The sequence below is a fragment of the Saccopteryx leptura genome, chromosome 2 (assembly GCF_036850995.1).
Source record: "Saccopteryx leptura isolate mSacLep1 chromosome 2, mSacLep1_pri_phased_curated, whole genome shotgun sequence".
NCBI classification, from domain to species: Eukaryota; Metazoa; Chordata; class Mammalia; order Chiroptera; family Emballonuridae; genus Saccopteryx; species Saccopteryx leptura.
In genome coordinates this window covers 36,914,503-36,936,128 of record NC_089504.1, presented here as the reverse complement: position 1 = coordinate 36,936,128, position 21,626 = coordinate 36,914,503, and the positions used below count along the sequence as shown (strand labels likewise).

Genomic DNA, 21,626 nt, shown 5'->3' with positions numbered 1-21,626 from the left:
AACAGTCTGAGGCACAGTGAACTGGCCCCCTGTGTAAAAAGTTTGGGGACCCCTGATCTAAGGTAACCATTAATAAGTCATGTCCTTCTATAATCCCTCCCACTGAGGCAGTCAAAACCCAGGGCTTGATTTTAACCAAAAGAATATAGCAAAAGTGATGGCATGTCACTCCTGTGATTATGTTTTATTACATAAGACACCATTTTAGCCAACTAGAAAAATTCTCTTTCTGGTCCAGAGGAAGCAAACAGCCATGTTGTAAACTGCATATAGAGAGGATCACATGGCAGGGAACTGTAGGCAGCCTCAACTAGGACATGTGATTAGCTTCCAGCTAATAGCCAGAAAGAAGCTGGGGTCCTCAGTCATACATCCTCATGGAAATAAATTCTGCTAACAACTTGAATTAACTTGGAAGCAGATTCTTCCCTAGTTGAGACTCCAGATAAGAATAAAATCCAGAATGGTGTATTGTAGAATGATGCACCTGAAGCCTGTATTATTTTGTTAACCAGTGTCACCCCAATAACTTAAAAATAAATAAATCATATATATAGATTAGAAAATAAATAAAGCCCAGCAGACACCCTGATTACAGAGGACCCAGTTCAGCCTAGCCTCAACTCCTCCTCCAAGGAAACTATTATAAATGTGTTGTAAACTACTACATTTGTAGTAATCTGTTACATAGCAATAGAAAGCAATCTCCACTACCTACATACTAACCTCTTAACAGTATTCCTACATCCACAGCATCTATACACCTCTACAGCTATGATTTTGTAGATTTCTTATTGTACTTCTCTGATATTTGGCTTAAATATCTGAAATGTGATGGTTCATGACTATTCTACCAGATTAATAACCTTTGCTTTGAATTCTATAAAAAGATATCATCCCTGCTTTCTTCCTGTTTGAGTATGTTTGATATTATCTTTGCTTATCGTTTACTTTCACTTTTCTGTGTCATTTTGTTTTAGGTCTGTCTTTTATATAAAGTATATAGCTGACATTTTGCTTTTTTAATCCAGTCAATCATTTAATAACCAAATAGACAATTCATATCTATTATAACTGATTGACGTGGCCCTATCATTTTGTTATTTATCCTTATTCTTTTTCTAAAGGTTTCTAAAATCTTTCATTAAAACATTTGCTTTTCATTAATACATTGTTTTGTGCTTCTCTTTTATCCTTTTGATTTAAAAGTAGATACCTTACACCTGACTGGTGGTTGTGCAATGGATAGAGCATTGACCTGGAATGCCAAGGACCCAGGTTCGAAACCCCAAGGTTGCCAGCTTGAGTGTGGGCTCATCAGGCTTGAGCACAAGCTCACCAGCTTGTGTGCGGGCTCACTGACAGGATCCCATGGTCTCTGGCTTGAGATCCCCAGTCAAGGCACATATGAGAAGCAATCAATTAAGCATATATATATATATATATATATGCACTTTAATTGAATACTACAAATAAATATAAACACCAAAAATAAAACAATTTTATTTCTCCCACTACTCCTTAAGTAGATAAACAATGCTCAATTGTTTAAAATTCTAACATCAATCTTAAGCTAGAGGATCTTTCCCTACCTCCTTTTCTATGACAATAAAATTGAGGGACTTAAGTACACATTCACATTCCTAAGAAACTGCTTGTAAAATAAATTTGTGTGTAACTTTTTGCTTCCTGTTCTTTTACTGATACCATTTTAGGCTGTTTGAGGCTTCAGAATCTAATTACTATCAAAAGCTTATTATCCCCTCAACCTAGAGTGAGAGACCTGGAATGAGCTTTAGACACCAATCTAATCCAAACATAACAGTTTTTCTCACACATCAATCCAATCTGTTAGTCACTGAAAGCCGTGTTAAGAAAGGTTTTGAGGGTGTGTCAAGATAGCTGTGATCTATCAGTGATATTTGCCAGGGGAGTGAAAGGGATAAATAGAAGCCCATATATTACAAATCTATTCTTTTTGTTCTGGTCCAGTAGCTCTTATTACCCCCCACTCTAAATGCAAAGGAGAATTATCAGGACCAAAAAAACCACCTCTGTCTTCGCCAAACAGTCCCAAACATTACATTAGAAGTCATATTTGATTGCACAGACTTGTTTCCTAGCATATTATAAAAGTACTAGCTTTTAAAAATTATATGAATGACAAAGCCTGAAAGGAAGAAACCTAAACACAGTAAAAGAACTCATTTTATAAAATGAAAGAAATAAAAAATTAAGATACCTGGCAAGCAAAAGACAGAATATGAATCTGAAAACTGTTAAGTCATTAGACACTTTATTTTTTACTAAATTCCCTAATATTTTTGTTTTGAGTAGAAAATGTCAGCATAAACAACAACTATGAATTATTAAGCACTGTTAATGGGCCATGCTCTACCATGATGAGACTTTATATCCCTAAGTGTGGACTGTGGAGTGAAAGTACCTGAGTTCAGATCTTAGCACCACCACCTGCCAGTAGATGACTGTAGCCAAATTATTTAAATGGCCTATCAGTTTTTTCCTCATCTTTAAATGTGGATAATAATACAGCTACCTTCATAAATGGGAAGATAGGGGATTTAATGCTGAATGCTTACAGAAGTGGTTGGAACATAGCAAAGAGCTCAATAATATCAATTATCTTATTGTTGCTAATTTTTTATAACCACAATACAATGTGTCTAATTATTCCTAGTTTACAGACAAAAAAAAAAAATGAGCATGAAAACTTGTCCAGAATCAAGTGGTAGAGCTGGGATTAGAACTTGGGTCCTCTGACTCTAAAGCGCATACTCTTTCCATGCTGCTTCCTGAGGACACTTCACAGGATAAGGCGTTTGATTATATATTTTCTTAGTAATCTTATTTTTTCCTTTTCAGAATGACCTCGTATCTACTAAGTCTTAAGGTACCTTTTTGAGAGACTCTAATGTCAAATGTGTTTGTATATTTGTGACAAGTGTATAAGTTTTGTACATACACTTTCCTGTTCATGAAATACTGATTGCAAAGATAAAAAATATTTTAAACAAATATAACTTCTTAAAATCCTGTTATTACTAAAATTCCAATTGTTGTTATTAATGGGGAGAGGGATTGAAGGAAGTGCTGTATGTCTTTTTACAGTCAACATGTACTTAAAAATACCCCAAAACTAAAAACTTCAACAGATCAAGATAAAAGGAAGTCATAGGAGAAAAACCAGTAGCACATTTCCCACCTTCTCTGAAAGCAAGGTGCATGAGATTACCTGTACACAAACTGGATTAAGACCTTCTTCTGTGGAAAATGGACCAAAGGTTAACATAAAGTCGTCTTCTCCAAAACAAACTTCTGCTCTGAGTAGCTGTTCACATAGATGCAGTTTAGAAAAAATTCTAAGAAACTGTACCAACTGAGGATACAATTTGACTGACCTCACCTAATCTCCCTTCATCAAATTGTTCAGTATTTTATTTTATTCTCAGAACAGACCTACTCCCCCCAGCCAAATTTGTCCTCATCATGAAGATGTGACTATTTACTTCCAAACTGACATTAGCTAAGTTAGGTTAATATTTCAGTATCTAGGTGCAACATAAATATGCTACCACAATCAAATTTTTTAGTTTTATTTTATACTTTTAAAGTACTTTTACATAAACATCACATTTGATCAGTGCAATACAACAACACACAACATGAGGTTTCTTACAAAGCAGCACAGAATTCTGAGTATGAAGCAGGGCAGGGTTGTCAAGTTAGAGGAGCCTGGAGTAACATATAGTCGTGGATCACAATAAAAGCCAAAAGAAGCTGGGCAATAAAAAACGGACAAAAAACTGGTTTCACAATGATTCTTGAGGGCCTTCTCCACTTGCAAATATAGCACATATAGACTTTTTAACTTTTATTTTTTTACTTTTTATTATTATTTAAAAGTTGTTATTTATTGATTAATGAGAGAGGATGGGAGAGGGAGAGGGAGGGAGGGAGGGAGGGAGGGAGGGAGGGAGGGAGGGAGGGAGGGAGGGAGGGAAGGAGAGAGAGGAAAGGAGAGGGAAGGAGAGGGAGAGGAAGGGAGGGAGAGTGACAGGAACATTGATCTGTTCCTGTATGTGCCCTCACCAGGGATCAAACCAGCAAACTGTGCTTTTGGACAACATTCTAACCAACCAAGCTATCTGGCCAGGATGCCACATGCAGATATATTTTTCTTTGAGCATTTCATAGTTGAGTGGGTGAAGCTAAACTAGAAATGGATTTCTTCAGGTTGCAGAGTACAGACTCTGTAACTAGGCAGCTTGGATGTGAATCCCACCCAGCTTTATCACTCACCAACTGGGTAACCTTGGGCAAATTACTTAACCTATGATTCAAACCCTTACCTACAAATAGGGATAAAACAACCTCAATTTCAAAAGGTGGGGGAGTTACTAACTTATTTTAGAAGGCAACTTTCTCCCAATACCCCTGTAACCCTTCCCTGATTATTCCTAACACACAAATGACCAATTAACAATGTATATGTTGTCCTGCCATTTCCCTAACCCGCTAACAGAAAGCAAGCTCTGTAATAGTAAGAACTCTCATGTGTTTTCTTCAATGCACCGTCTCTACAAACTCAAATATATAAGTGTTCACTACCTGGAAATTGTGGAGTATGGCACTATGAATGAATATAAAACACTGCTGAAGGGTTTGTATGAATTGCTGTGCCCAATATAAATTGATAAATATGAGCATTTGCAACTCACAGTATTTAATAGTAAACCTCAGAGCTAGAATCAGCTCATTCCCAGCACTATAGGCTACAAACCAAAGTATATCAGGGGAGAAACTTAGTTGGAAAATGGACCAACAAACAAAATTTGGGGACTTGGACTGGCCCTCTTTCTTCTTGCCTGTCCCTGATTCTACCCCCAATCATATATGGATTAGTTAAAACTGGGGCAACTTTTAAGAAAAATCACCTTTTATTCCCAAATTTTGAGAAATGGGCCATGCTTAAAAGGTAAGAGAGGATAATAAGCAAAGCGTCACCATATATTTTGACAATGTGTTCAGAATAGCTAAGGAATTATTTTACCTGACTTATATTGGAAACAGAAGATCTGCTCTAGCCCTAACACTGTAGGGTGACTCTTGAACAAGTCATTTCTCCCACAGTGGGTAGGATTAGTTGTGCTTTACAATCCCTTCAATTTAAAGAAGGGGAAAGGGGGAGAGGGGGAGAAAGGAAGTGAGGGTGAGAGGGCATGGCGGGAGGGGGTAGAGGGGAAAAGAGGTGGGGGGGGGGAAGAGAACACGAACACACACACACACACACACACACACACACACACACACACACACACATCCAAGCTGTATGTATCAGGCAGCAGGTTCATTTTTGTTTTTCAAAACCAATACCCATTTGTTATACAAAGAAATGTCAAAAGCTGTTTTAAGCATGCAACCCACCACTCTACTCCACAGAATGATGCCTGATGATCCTGTTCAAAGCAAACGGTACCATCCAACTCCTGGTGGTGCTCATCCCACTTATTATGCTCCACATTTTCTTTAATCCACTGTGTTTATTGTAGCATAGTATACTTCATCTATTATGTTTATTTTATTGTAAGCCTCCCCCAGTTAGACTGTACACTTGTGAAAGAAACAGCAATCTTAGTTTAGTATCATGATGCATTACCTAAGTGCCTAGACACACAGCTGCCAATCAATAAATATTCTTTACTGCCTGGCCAGATCGCTCGATTGGTTAGAGCATCATCCCGATTCAATCCCTAGTCAGGGCACATACAGAAACAGACTGATGTTCCTGTCTCTCCCTCTCTCCCTTCCTCTCTCTAAAGTCAATAAAATAAACACTAAAAAATATCTTCTCTTGCCTGGCCAGGCGGAGGCGCAGTGGATAGAGCGTCGGACTGGGATGCAGAGGACCTAGAGTCAAGACCCCGAGGTCGCCAGCTTGAGCGCGGGCTCATCTGGTTTGAGCAAAAGCCCACCAGCTTGAACCCAAGGTCGCTGGCTCCAGCAAGGGGTTACTCGGTCTGCTGAAAGCCCGTGGTCAAGGCACATATAAGAAAGCAATCAATGAACAACTAAGGTGTTGCAACATGCAATGAAAAACTAATGATTGATGCTTCTCATCTCTCTCCATTCCTGTCTGTCCCTGTCTATCCCTCTCTCTGACTCACTCTCTCTGTAAAAAATAAATTAATTAAAAAATATATATATATATTCTTTACTGACCGAATCAATTGATTAAATTATAAATATAGTTAAGAGATCCCAATCCATTCTCTCCATTTCCCAAGTATATACATGGTAGGCAAGAGAGAGAGGAGAGTACCTTTGAAAGTTCTTTGATCTATTGTTGATTACACTTAATCCTTAAACTTTTCTTCCCCATCCCCATGTATTTCAGGAAAAATCCCACCTCCTCAAAGCACAAAATCTGTCACATAAAGATTCAGAAATTAGGAGGAAAATCTTTTTAAAGTATAAAGCAGTTGTCCCCAACCTTTTTTGGGCCACGGATTGGTTTAATGTCAGAAAATATTTTCATGGACCAGCCGTTATGGTGGGACGGATAAATGCACAAAATAAAATTATGTGACCGGTGTAAATACTGTGGTATTTTTATATATAATTGTTGAACTTACGAGACAAGCATCAAGAATGAGTCTTAGGCGGATGTAACAGAGGGAATTTGGTCATTTTTAAAAAATAAAACATCGTTCAAACTTAAATATAAATAAAACGAAAATAAATAACTGTAAGTTATTTATTCTTTCTCTGCGGACCGGTACCAAATGGCCCACGGACCAGTACCAGCCCACGGCCCAGGGGATGGGGACCACTGGTATAAAGTATTTGGCAGAGGTGGGCAGAAATTTCATCTCCAGACTCTAAACCAGTAGACAGAATTTGGCTTTCCCACCATAAATGAACAAATACAGAGAAGAATATTATACTTAGTAGTAAAAAGAAACCCCCAATATATTGTAATATTACTGACCTAAAATGATTTTGCCTTTACCCTCTCTATCATCACTCTTATTTTCAAATGCTTATTTCTAAAATCTGTAGTATACTGAAGTTTATGGAGCCAACTACACACAGTCTAGAAGTTTCTTTCAGTGGCTTGCTTGTAAAAGAGGTTAAAATTAAACTGATGCCGCCTGACCTGTGGTGACGCAGTGGATAAAGTGTCAACCTGGAATGCTGAGATCACTGGTTTGAAACCCTGGGCTTGCCTGGTCAAGGCACATAGGGGAGTTGATAATTCCTGCTCCTCCCAGCCTTCTCTCTCTCTCTCTCTCTCTCTCTCTCTCTCTCTCTCTCCTCTCTCTCTCTTCTCTCTATAAAATTAATAAAACTCTTAAATAAAAAGTCAAATCAATGCCTCTAGATTACTGTAATAATAAAAGAGATTCTGGAATGCTAGGAACATACCACTCTCTTTGTAAACAAAATAAAATCTGTCAGAGCAAAGCCCACAAAGACAGAGAGATCAACAAACAGAACAAAGAAAACTATTTGGAAAATCCCAGTGATCAACCAATTTCTTGATTGAGCTCCAACAAGATGAGGGAGGGAGGATAATCATGATAAAAACAGCAGAGATAAAGATCCACTTGGATTGGTCTGCCTGGGGAAACTACCAAGGTAGCAATACATTCCTGCATATAAGACACAGAAAATGCAAGTGAAGCCACTAGAAACTGATGGTGGAAAAGACTAAATTTAAGCTCATTCAACATCAGCAGCCAGATGCTCCAACCACCAAGCCCACACTAGTATCTACTACAAGGGCAAGGCCATCATTGACACTGATGAGTACTGGAAAACTCCCAAAGACCAAGTTTATTACAGATAAAAAGAACAGAAGCAGAACACTGTAATGAAACAAAGCCACCAAGAGTTTGAACTTGATTTAAATAAAAACAACAACAACAAAAAAAAACCACAGGTCCACAGCAGGGTTTTGTTGTTGTTTTGCATGATTCAGACAGGGATCCATTCTCAATCCTCAACATTTAAAATGGGAGTTGGAAATGGAGCCAAAAAAAAGTAAGTAGGAGAAGAAATCATAATCTAACATGATCAACTACAAAAATGAACCAAATCAAAAGGTCCAAGATATTTCAAACTGCAAACAGGCACAAATTGCTGATCAAGTTATGATCTTTGGGAGCACTTGTTCATATATTAAGATAATCCATTCAGGCTGTGCAAGAAAAAAGGAAGTGTGGTGACGGGGGACAGGGATGGGGGTAAGGAAATGGAGGATTTGCCAAGAGTCCAGCCCACATCCTAGGAATTATCCTCAAGTTTTTGGAGCTGTTTAATAACCGCAAGGACCTCGCACCTCAACATTGTGCTCCCCAAACCACACTCTCCTGGCCCTATGTCCAGAGTTAATCAAGTGGATCCAGCAGTATAAGGGGAGCATGCATTTTCACCATGGTAAACATCAACACGGACCTCACCTTGTCACTGTCATCATGACAAATGTGGTCGTGATGGATGGACTGGCACTGAAAAGAAGCACCAACACTACCTACAAGAGAAAGGGAGGAAATGTTAAGATGCAATAATTCCTTACATTTAAACTGCTTTCCCAGTTAAAAGTGCCTTTAAATCTATTATCCCCTCTAATCCTCAACAATACTAGGAAATAGGCAGGATAAGGATTACTCATGTAGTTTAACTCAGCAAAACAAAACACAGAGAGGCTGACTTGCACAAAGTAGCAGTCAGTGAAGTGGCAGATCTAAAACTAGAAACCTGTTATTCAAATGCCTAATTTGCCACTTTTCTACTATGCTGAATGGTCAGCTTTCAAAGCAAGTCCACCTAAATAAGCACAACAGCCCTCAATAAGACAAACTTCTTTTTAAAGAAATAGTATACTCCTTTTCAGAGGAAAAAAACTGACTCTATAAGTAACACCATATGAACTGGCCGGACTGGTTCAATCCCCGGTCAGGGCATGTAAGGGAACAGACTGATGTCTTTCTTTCTCTCTCCCCCTTCCTCTCTAAAATCAATAAAATAAATATGAAAAGAATAACACCATATGCAATCATATGATTGTAGATTTTTTTTACTTTAAAAAGAATACATTTTTGAAATATCGAACCGTTTATTTGAAGAACTAGCTCTTAATAACTGCTCTGTGATAACAGTGACATTTCTCACTAATAGGAAACAAATGATTATTGGATAAATTATTGGAACCAATTAGTCATTTGAAAAAAGTTTTGGTTCCTACCTTACACTATACAGAAAAATGGTAGCTCAAAGTTCTGTCTTACTGACAAGTTATAGTTTCTGTCCTGTACCCTTTCTAAATAAAGTGGGGCCAAGTGAGACCTATGGTAGTTTTACCAGTCTGAATTGATTACACTTAATTGTTTTACAGTTTTAAAACAAACTGTAGACTTATAAAAATAATCTTGGAGCCCTGGCCAGTCGGCTCAGTGGTAGAGCGTCGGCCTGCCGTGCAGAAGTCCTGGGTTCGATTCCCAGCCAGGGCACACAGGAGAGGCGCCCATCTGCTTCTCCACCCCTCCCTCTCTCCTTCCTCTCTGTTTCTCTCTTCCCCTCCCACAGCCAAGGCTCCATTGGAGCAAAGTTTGCCCAGGCGCTGGGGATGGCTCCTTGGCCTCTGCCCCAGGCGCTAGAGTGGCTCTGGTCACAACAGAGCGACGCCCCGGAGGGGCAGAGCATCGCCCCCTGGTGGGCGTGCCGGGTGGATCCCGGTCGGGCGCATGCGGGAGTCTGTCTGACTGCCTCCCCGTTTCCAGCTTCAGAAAAATACAAAATAATAATAATAAGTATAATAATAATCTTGGAGTAAGAAAAACCTGAAAAAACATTAAAACAAAAAGCTAGATATGAAAAATCAGCACACATGACTGTGGACCAAAGATGAGCAAAACCTCTGGCTAGACCCTGCCTGCTTGGCTCAGCACTAGGGATCTGCCCGGTGTGTGGAAGTCCCAAGTTCGATTGCCGGTCAGGGCAGACAGGAAAAGTGACTATCTGCTTTTTCACCCTCCCCCTACTCCTTCTCTCTCACTTTTTCTCTTCCTCTTCCACATCCATAACTCGAATTATTCAAGCAAGTTAGCCCTGGGTGTGGAGGATGGCTCTGTAGCCTCACCTCAGGTGCTGAAATAGCTCGGTGCCAAGCAATGGAGCAGCAGCCCCAGATGGGCAGAACACCCCCCTGTAGGGGGCTTGCCGGATGGATCCCAGTCAGGGCGCATGCAGGAGTCTCTCTGCCTCCCTACCTCTCAGTTAACAACAACAACAACAAAAAACCCAGCCTGACTAGGTAGTGGCACAATGGATAGAGAGCATCAGCCTGGAATGCTGAGGACCCAGGTTTGAAACCCCAATGTCACCGTCTTGAGTGTTGGCTCACAGGCTTGAGAGCAGGGTTGCCAGCTTGAATGTGGGATCATAGACATGACCCCATGGTCTCTGGCTTGAAGACCAAGGTTGCTGGCTTGAGCAAGGGGTCACTCACCCTGCTGGAGCTCTCTGGTCAAGGCACATATGAGAAAGCAATCAATGAACTAAGATGTTGCAATGAAGAACTGATGCTTCTCATCTATTTCCCTTCCAGCCTGTCTATCCCTGTGTCACCACCCTCCCTTATTCTCTTGCTAAAAAAAACAAAAACAAACCCTCTTATCATGTGTGAGAATGTGACCTTTGTGTAATCCCTGTTAACCTGATTAAGACAGCATGCCACCTGTTACTTGGCAATGTTGCTTATGATATAAATTACCAAATTAGTAAATTGCATCTGAACTGGAAGGAAGTAGACACTTAGTAGAAAACCATATTTGTGAGCTTCTCTGAGTGCGGTAACACAGCATTAGGTATGTCCCTTGCAGAGGGCCCTAGAAACGATGCCTATGGAGTTCTGTCCATCACCCAACATGAATATCATCCCTTTGAACCTGAGCTATGAAAAGAATATTTCAAAAAGTATGATCTGCTAGGTGGACTGCTAAGAGAACTCCCACTATCTTACTGACAAGCTATAGTTTCTGTCCTGTATCCTTCTGACTAAAGTAGTGCCAAGTGGACTGTTGGGCAGATAAAATGTATTATGCTCACTTTGTTAAAGATGACGCTGCCCACGAGGAGGCCGTCGCCCAGGTGATATTAATGTGTGTTGGGGTGGGCTAAAGGCAGGCAGAATCCTTGTAGCCTGGGGCTTGGTATTGGGATTAAGCCTTTCCTACCCTTTTTGATGTAGGGCGGTACAATCCAATCATGCCTCAGAGAAGTGACTTTGTATTAGAGACTTCCCTGTTTTGTATATTGGATTAAAGGTTTGGATTTCTACACTATAAAATGGGGGCAGAACGAGAGCTTGCTCTCTTGGTTCCTGGGATGATTAGCATGAGAGAGCAGAGGGAGCAGAGCAGAGAGCAGCGGAAAGAGGCCATGTGGCTAGGAGAAGCAGCCAAGATGGCGGAGTGCTGAGTGAGATGCCAGTTTGTGTCGAGTTTGTGTAGAGAGAAGGAAGGAGATGGGGAACTGAGGAGAATAAGGCTGGTGAGCTAGAAACCTTTGATTCTAGGAAACTCGGATAAGTCAGTGGCTTTGTGAGCACTGAATATGAGTGGGTTTTGGAGCCCAGTGTGTATTTTTACTTGCCCGCCGGGTGCAAGCTAGAATTAAAGAAAATGGCCTATCAGTTTTTGGCTCCATTGTTTCTTTACCGACTGTCCGAATCCAATGCGAACCTGCATTGGCCAGGAGGCTGCTGTGATAGTGGCCCTGGGCGCTGGCTTTACATGGACCTTTGCTATTTTTACCAGTCTGAATGTGTAAATGTTTAAACATAAGAATATTCCATTGCAACCCCTGTGGAAATCACTGACAAAAAACATACTTGGTAAAATTTATGATGTCATAAACTCAGATGTTAATGAGAAAGAATGACAACTAAATTTTGACACCTTTCTTCTTAATACTAAAAATTTTATTTTATACACTTTTAAACTAGTTTAAAGGTTGGTTTTCACCACGTATCACTCTTATGCATTCATAATAAGAAAATAATTAAATTGGCAATAGCAGAGAAAATGCTAAAATTTTTTAAATTACAAAAGACAAAAACTCCTGCCTGACCAGGCAGTGGCGCAGTGGAGAGAGCATCGGACTGGGATGCCGAGGACCCGGGTTTGAGACTCCGAGGTCGCCAGCTTGAGCGTGGGCTCATCTGGCTTGAGCAAAAAGCTCACCAGCTTGGACCCAAGGTCGCTGGTTCGAGCAAGGGGTTACTTGGTCTGCTGAAGGCCCATGGTCAAGGCACATATGAGAAAGCAATCAATGAATAACTAAGGTGTCGCAACGAAAATGATTGATGCATCTCCTCTCTCTCCGTTCCTGTCTGTCCGTCCCTATCTATCCTTCTGACTCTCTCTCTGTCCCTGTAAAAAACAAACAAACAAACAAACAACTCCTTACTAGATAGGCTTACCAGTTAATTTCTTTAAATGTACAGATACAATAATCCCAGTGAGGTGACTATTCCTAATCTACTCAATATGTTATCTCCCAACTCACTTTATATGACATAGATTATAAAATATAAAAAGGATTAAAATAAACAATTTAAACACTGGAATAAAAATACTAAATATAATTGCAGCAAAAAGTGTGTATATATAGCATAGTAATAATGTTTATGTAATAAAGTGTCACCATAATCTACTCGTTTACTTAAGGAAAGCCTGATTCCTTAACCTGATTTTAAAAAAATATTTTGTGAATAAAGTGTCAGGGGGGAAAACAATTTTTAAAAGTTTGATCACATAAAAAGATGCCAAAAAACATTTGTTAACATTTAGCAGCATTTTCTGTTTTTCAGAAATAACTTTATTATAGTTTAACAAGTTTTTGCCACTGGATAACAATTCTGGGAAGGATGAGGTGGGGAGGAGGTACAGTTGCCAAAAAAGGTACAATTATGGATAAGAATACTAAAACCTGTAGAGTTCCTTCTGGTACTGGTATCAGTTAACATCATTAACATATTCCAAAATATGATTTGGGAAAAATATATAATAATGTCCCCAAATACTAAAATCTCCTAGGACAGTAGAATGACAAATCAAATCACAGTATAACTATTGTGTCAATATATGGTAAATCTGTTTCAAGGAGGAGTTAGTAAAAATTATACTTTCAGTCTTCTATGAATCTAGTATTATGTAATAGTAAAGTTATACTGGTGAAAAGAACCCTAAGAATTGATAAGTATGGGCCCTGGCCGTTTGGCTCAGTGGTAGAGCATCGGTCCAGCATGTAGAAGTCCCGGGTTTGATTCCTGGTCAGAGGACACAGGAGAAGCACCCATCTGCTTTTCCACTCCTCCCCCTCTCCTTCCTCTCTGTCTCTCTCTTCCCCTCCTGCAGACAAGGCTCCATTGGATCAAAGTTGGCTCGGGCACTGAGGACAGCTCCATGGTCTCCGCCTCAGGTGCTAGAATGGCTCCAGCCGCAAAGGAATGATGCCCCAGATGGGCCGAGCATTGCCCCCTGGTGGGCATACCGGGTGAATCCCGGTCGGGTGCACGCGGGAGTCTTGTCTTCTGACTACCTCCCCACTTCTAACTTTGGAAAAATACAAGAAATAAAAAAATTGATAAGTATGTATTACATACCTACATGAGATACCAAAACAGACATTAATTTATTTTTACACAAACCGTTGTATTTAATGTAACATGTCATGTGTGTTTCTACTGGACACAGTTTAAGAAAGATCAAATTGTGCTGAAAACAGTTCACATAATACCATCCAATGACTGTCAGGAGAACATGGTCAAAAACTTAAGACTCCATGAAAGCTGGAAAGATGAAGGTTAACATATATAATTTAGCAACTCAAAAACCTCTTCTGAAAGAGTATTAAAAGTAAATGAAAAGGCATCCACATACCAAAAAAAAAAAAAAGAACCTATCTTTCACAAGAATTAAATCAAAATAGATCATAGACCTTAATGGAAAACACAAAAACTACAAAAGTTCTGAAGATAACACAGAAGAAATATAAGTGACCTTGGTTTTGACATTGAATTTTTAGATGCAATACCAAAAGCATAATCCTTAAAAGAAAAACATAAGATGGACTTCATTAAAATTTAAAACTTCTGCTGTGAAAAACACTGTTAAGAGAATGAAAAGACAAAGCCACAGACTGATAGAAAATGTTTGCAAAATGCCTATCTGATATCGAACGGGTATCCAAAAGTATTCAAAGAACTCTTAAAATTCAACAGTCAAAAACCTACAAACCAATGTAAAAATGAGCAGGGTTTCTTTTTGACCTTTTGCTCTGAATATTTGCTGGAAAACAATGCAGAAGCATCCTAGAAGTGAATGAATGTGCACACAAGCACCAGCCTCCCTCTCAATTGGTCCCTGCCCCACAAGACAAAAGAGGTAGACAGATAGCTGAAACTGAATTTCTCAAAAATGAAATTAAGATTTTAAGGCAGCTTTGGATAAGCTAACCAGAGAATGAAGTAACTGGGAAGAAAGGAAGAAATCTTCTATACTAGAACAAAGAGGTCAATGTTTGAAACTTGAAAGAATCTAATAAAAAATAGCCAAACATATATATTACATTAAATGAGTGTTTATCATGTGTTCTGATTTTTTTTGTTTTTATTTTTCTTAAGTGAGAAGTGTGGAAGCAGAGAGATAGATTCCCACATGCGCCCCAACCCCAAGATCCACCCGGCAAGACCCTTATAGGCCGATGCTCTGCTCATCTGGGACCATTGCTCCATTGCTCGGCAACTGTGCTATTTTAGTGCCTAAGTCAAGGCCATGGAGCCATTCTCAGTGCCTGGGGCCAACTTGCTCCAATTGAGCCATGGCTGCAGGACAGGAAGAGAGAGAGAGAGAGAGAGAGAGAGAGAAAAGGGTGAGGGGAGGGATAGAGAAATAGATGGTTGCTTTCTCCTGTGTACCCTGACCAGGAATTGAATCTAGGACATCTACATGCCAAGCTGATGTTCTACTGCTGAGCCAAATGGCCAGGGCCCGATTTTTTTAAAATACATTTTATAACATTACTATTCCTGCCTAAGAACATAATTTGGCACTCTACTCAAGCCATAAAGGTCATGTTTGAATCCTCTCCCCATGACAAATATTGCCTAGTAGGTGCCAGGGGTCAAAAGTAGCATTATGCTTCCATACAGACAAGGCCTGTGCTTCCACCTGAAAACTTGTTCACTGGTCTGTTCACAATGGTATTCCACTCTAGTTTCTTAACCTGGATCCCAAGACTTACATGGGAATAAAACTGTATCTTTATTTTCATTAATTTGAAGTTAAAATATAAAAATTCACTCTATTATGAATATAATTACATTTGTGTTAACAGTGCCTGTGGCCTTGTCATTAATAAAAACTATATATTTTCACCTGACCAGGTGGGCACAGTGGATAGAGTGTTGGACTGGGATGTGGAGGAACCAGGTTCGAAACCTCAAGGTCGCCAACTTAAGCATGGGCTCACCAGCTTGAGCAAGGGATCACTGGCTTGAGCATGGGATCATAGACATGACCCCATGGTCACTAGCTTGAGCCCAAAGGTCGCTGGCTTGAGCAAGGGGTCACTCACTCTGCTGTAGACAACACCCCCCCCCCGTCAAGGCACATATGAGAAAGCCATCAGTGAACAACGAAGGTGCCACAACAAAGACTTGATGCTTCTCATCTCCCTTCCTTCCTGTCTGTCTGTCCTTATCTGTCCCTCTCTCTGACTCTGTCTCAAAAAAAAAACCCAACTATATATAAATTATATTTTCATATAATACAGTTGCTGCAAGTATATTGAAATATCACTGCTATGACTTTATAATAACTACTAGGTCTACTGCTAGAATCTTTTATTTAATACATTAATAAAAATACAAATATATTTTTATCACAAATTAGTTTTTAATATTTTGATAACTACATTCCAATATAATCAATTGCCTTTGAATTCTCATGTATTTTATCCAATTAAAAATGTTCTTCTGGAAAGGGCCCTATAAACTTCATCCGAGTATCAAAGGATTTCATGATACACACCAAAAATGGTTATAAACCCACTTTAGAAAGCAGAAGATGCTGGAGGCAAAAGAACAAACTAGATCAGAAGCATTGTAAGGGAAAAGAGAGACAAGATCCTGGAAAGAGTCAGAAAAATGTGTGGAAACAAGGGAAGCAAAATGAGAACTAAAGTCAGGGTATGGAGCTCAAAGTTTAAAACTAGGGAACACAAAGAGGTCATGATTGAAACAGAGCAGCTGCCAACAATATCAGCTCGTGTTTTTGGTCCACAGGCAAAGTAGTGATATAAAGCAGAGACACTATTTGTCATGTTCCCAGAAACCATTACACAGCAAAATCCAGCAGTCAATGCTAAATCCTCATCTCTTTTGATATAGTGGCAGCATCTGACCCAGGTGACTCCACTCTCCTCCTTTTTTTTTAAATATATTTTTTTAATTTTTATTTATTTATTTTTAGAGAGGAGAGGGAGAGACAGAGAGAGAGAGAGAAAGAACAGAGAGAGAGAAGGTGGGGAGGAGCAGGAAGCATCAACTCCCATATGTGCCTTGACCAGGCAAGCCCAGGGTTTCGAACCGGCGACCTCAGCATTTCCAGGTTGACGCTTTATCCACTACGCCACCACAGGTCAGGCCTCCACTCTCCTTCTTGAAACACTTTTATTCACTTGGCCTCAGGGAAATTTCCTACTTACGGACTGCGACTTCTCTGTCCCATTTGCTAGATTCCCCCCTTATCCCCAATTTCTCAAGGCTGTTATGTCCCAAGGATCAATCCTCAGACTTCTCTATCTATATTTACTTCTTTAGTGACCCCAACTAGGTCCATGGCTGATGACTTCAAAATGTCTATCTCTAGGCCTGATTCCCCTGCCTCCCAACCCAAAGAAATCCATATTTCTATATCCTGCTACCTAATTGGTATCACTTAGATATACTATCCAGCATTCTGAACATAACATTCAGAATTGAGCTCTTGATCTCCTCCAAATATACCCCTCCTCCAGTTTCAGTAAATGGCAGAACTATTCACCAACTGCTCTGGCCAAAACCCTTGGCATGATCTTCAACTGTTCTTTTTCACTCACATCCCACATTTGATGAGTTAGCAAATCCTGTTGGCCACACTTTCATAATATGCCTGAAATATAATTACTTAGCATCATCTCCACTGCTACTACCCAATCAAAGACTGAACTAATGCAAGAGTTTCCTAACTGGCCTCCTTAGTTCCACTCTTTCCCTGGGAACTTGCTCTCCTCCGCCTCAGTCTGTTCTCAACACTGTAGCATAAATGGCCCTTTCAAAGGTTCAGATGGATCAGGCCACTACTCCTCTGAAACCGCGGTTCTTTCTCTCACTCAAAATAAAATCCAAAGTCCTTACACCTTGATCTACAAGGTCTCACATGACCTCGCTATCTTAGACCTTTCTGATCATATCCACTTCTCATTTCCTAAAAGGAAACAAAAGCATGGTAAACACACTCATATCAAATTATCATGCTAGTATGTAATGTATTTAAAACACTGCCAAATAATACCCTTAACAGTTCTTTGTATTGCAGTAGTCTAGTCTCTGAATGCAGACCATCCAGGACTCACATTCCCTTTTGTTGACATGCAGAATGATTTTCTGAATGATATATTCTATCAAGGAGAGTTAAAATGTAACTGAGACTCTTCTGCACACTGCTAAAAAAGTTGTACTGAGTTCGAGAAACATACACAAATCTTCCTTTTAAACATCAGCAAAAAAGCAGTGTTGAGACATATGAATAGTTCTAGAACTCTGGGTCCCAAAAAATGAGAAGTATTAAACCATGAAACTGAACTGCAGAGATGTGGGCAGGTTAGTTCTTTAAGTTGTCATAAAAATGTAGCATTTGGCCCTTGCTGGTGGCTCAGTGAATAGAGCGTTGGCCCAGCTTATGGACATCCTGGGCACACAGGAGAAGTGACCATCTGCTTCTCTCCCTTTCTTTCTCTCTTCTCTTCCCGAAGCCAGTGGTTTCCCCAGGCACTGAGGATAGGTTTGTTGGGATCACATCAGACTCAGGTGCTAAAAATAGCTCAGTTACTCAAGCATCAGCCCTAGATGGGGATGCCAGGTGGATCCCAGTTGGGGCACATGCAAGAGTCTTCTTCACTATCTCCTCTCCTCTCATATTAAAAAAAAAAAGTAGCATTTGAGCACTGTTAAGATTATTCTTCAATGTGTACCCTGAGATGGAGGTTTTACACTGTAATAATAGAGTAATGTGTTAATCTAGAAATATGAAGCAGGTCCCTCTCAAGTATTTTCTAGAATCAATAGCCAACTAGCTGTCGCCTTAGAAACAAAGACTTGAGGGTTTAAAAGTGAAGGTTTTGAACTATAAAACTGAACAATGTGGACAGCAATAGCACCAACCTAAGCATCACATGCTAAGACCTATTCCACAAGACAGAAGAAGTAGCTTCCATCGGTCAAAGTTTTACCAACTTAATTATTAAAAACAACAACAAAAGACTGTAGCTGACCAAAACACATTATATCAGTGAAAATCTGTGAGTCCCTAATAGTGTCCAAAAAGGGGAGGGACATAAAACTCAACTGTCACTTCTTGAGTTGTCTATTAGAAGTTTCTTATTGGTGCCCTGACTGGGTAGCTTGGTTGGTTAGAGCATCGTCCAGATATACAGAGGTTGCTGGTTCGATCCTTGGTCAGGGCACGTATAGAAACAGACTGGTGTTTCTGTCTGACTCTCTCTCTCCTCCACTGCCTCTCTCTCTAAAAATAAATAAATAAATTTTAAAAATAAAAGTTTCTTACTGGTAATTAAAACCAAAAAATTATGCATTTATCCTACCTTTTAGAGTAACAAACTACCTCTAGTTCTTTATAGAAGAATGCTAGCTAACACATGTAGGAGGAATTTCAGAATTTGACATCATTTTGCAAACCCCATAAAACTGTTGATTCATCAGGCAAAGATAATCAGTTAGGTTAAAATCATTTGGCGAATGATAATGGTGATTTGTGAAGTGCCAAAGTAACACTATACAGGTTATTCACAAGTTGCAAGAAGAACTTACCCACACAATGGAGATCAGCTCCTGTCATATCTTAATCCAATGGATAATCTTAGCATTTTAACAGTGCTCCAGATATGATTTCTGATGTAATAAACTATGAAATTCAGACATGTCTGACCAGGTAGTGGCGCAATGGATAGAGTCTCAGCCTGGAACACAGAGGACCCAGGTTGAAATCCCAAGGTCACCGGCTTGAGCGTACGTAGGCTCAGCCTGGCTTGACAGTGGGGTTACTGGCTTGAGCCTATGGTCACTGGCTCGGCTGGAGTGTCCCCCTACTCCCCCATCAAGGCACATGTGAGAAAGCAACAATGAACAACTAAGGTGCCACAACGAAGAATTTATGCTTCTCATCATCTGTCTCCTTTCCTGTCTCTATCTGTCCCTTTCTCTGTCTCTGTCTCTATTTAAAAAAAAATTTTTTTCAGGCCCTGGCCGGTTGGCTCAGCGGTAGAGCGTCGGCCTGGCGTGAGGGGGACCCGGGTTCGATTCCCGGCCAGGGCACATAGGAGAAGCGCCCATCTGCTTCTCCACCCCCCCCCCTTCCTCTCTGTCTCTCTCTTCCTCTCCCGCAGCCAAGGCTCCACTGGAGCAAAGATGGCCCGGGCGCTGGGGATGGCTCCTTGGCCTCTGCCCCAGGCGCTAGAGTGGCTCTGGTCACGGCAGAGCGACGCCCAGGAGGGCCAGAGCGTCGCCCCTGGTGGGCGTGCCGGGTGGATCCCGGTCCGGCGCATGCGGGAGTCTGTCTGACTGTCTCTCCCCGTTTCCAGCTTCAGAAAAAATACAAAAAAAAAAAAAAAAAAAAAATTAAAAATTAAAAAAAATTTTTTTTCAGACATAACCTCTGTTTTGTATTCAAACAAAAAGGACTTCATTTGGACCCATCAATCTATTGGATATGATTTCTAGTTTACATGAAATACAGGACAGACCAAATAATATCAAAAGGAAGCAATCACGTCATCCAAAAGTTCCGCAGAACTGGCTCAGGTTTTCAATAAGTCAGTGTTGTTATTAGTTTAAATGGAAAAAGAAAAGCTAGGGAAATAATCAGATACAATGTCTTATATATGATATTGACCAATGTTACCCTAATAAATTTAGTTAAATAAATCAGATAAATTGTGCATACCAAATTCTACATTAGTTTAAACAAACCAATTGAAAAAGATACTTGGGAGCAAATTGGAGATAATTGAATATAGTAAACTTAGATGAGATGAAATTTACTAAAATGAAATAGTAACTTAAAAAAGCAGATATAGAAGACTACGATTAGTATGATTTCAAGATGGTTAAAAATATATACATATGTCCCTTACCAGCAGTGATGACTTCCCTACCACAACATGCCTCTTGCTAAGGATCTCCTTCTTTCATCCCTCTCCAGAAGAGGAGAGGAAACTCAATAAGAAGCACCTGGTGCAGAGCCTCAATTTCTATTTCATGGATGTAAAATGCCCAGGATGCTATAATACCATTGTCTTTATCCATGTACAAACAGTAGTTTTGTGTGTTGGCTGCTCCACTGTTCTCTGTCAGCCTACAGGAGGAAAAGCAAGGCTTATAGAAGGTGTTCCTTTAGAAAGCAGCAGCACTAAAAGCACCCTGAATCAAGATGAGCAGTAAACTGATCATGAGCATGATTCTTGATGTAAACTATCCATTACCTGTTCTTTCCTTTGAGACCATATCCATAAAATGATCTTGGTGGCAACTGTTAAAATGCTCTGCTCTGCTAAGCTGCAACTATTAGCCTAGCAGAGGTCTCAAACTCGCAGCCCGCCAACAATTTTTTGCGGCCCGCAGACTAATCCACGAACTACAGTTTCTGGTCGTTTTGTGACACTGAAAAGTGTTGCGTAACAGTTGCCTTTTGTAGACCTAGTGCGGCCCGCCGAATGGCTGTGATCTTGCTCTGCGGCCCACATGCTGAGTTGAGTTTGAGACCCCTGGCTAAGGGTAGCAGGAATATTTTGACCCCAGTCATTTTAAGTTCTAGTCCAAATGACTAATGGCTTCTTACAAAAATACCTTGGAAAGGGCAATTAAGACCACTCTATGAGTACTTGCCTGGCTTGTCCATGAAACACCTTAAAGGCGATGTCTCCTCTCCACCTCATCCTCTCCCCAATACATGCAGAGAATAGAGAAGAGAAACAGAGAATGGCAGACCTGGGCTGACTTGTGGACAGTACCTGGTCATTAAGGACTGAATCTCACTCTTCAGTGATCTAACCAGGGATTCTTATACAACAATTGAGTACACAAGCTAATAATCAAAGCTTGGAATAACTATTGTCCATACACTCCAATGAGGCCAAGTAGTTAATTTGGGGTCACACATGTGGGCCAAGACAGAAGTCAAATCTCAGACCGGATCTCCCTGATAATCCAAACACAGGCTAGCAAAGTGTACTTCAATTATATCAATACATTGTTGTCAAAG

At 40.2% G+C, this 21,626-nt stretch overlaps 1 protein-coding gene, 1 non-coding gene and 1 pseudogene across 6 annotated transcripts in view; 2 read left to right on the top strand and 1 right to left on the bottom strand.

Moving 5' to 3' along the window:
• RNF38 (ring finger protein 38) overlaps window positions 1-21,626 on the bottom strand; it is a 159,705-nt gene that overhangs the window by 67,847 nt on the left and 70,232 nt on the right. For all 5 annotated transcript variants that reach the window (XM_066367670.1, XM_066367671.1, XM_066367672.1 and 2 more), the window contains exon 2: window positions 8,484-8,554. In XM_066367670.1, coding sequence (XP_066223767.1) covers window positions 8,484-8,554 — 71 coding nt within the window. The remainder of the gene's footprint in view (window positions 1-8,483; window positions 8,555-21,626) is intronic.
• Window positions 9,458-9,533, top strand: TRNAG-GCC (transfer RNA glycine (anticodon GCC)). Its single transcript has one exon. It is a non-coding gene; the product is annotated as a tRNA-Gly (tRNA).
• Window positions 20,527-20,778, top strand: LOC136392959 (small ribosomal subunit protein eS27-like; annotated as a pseudogene).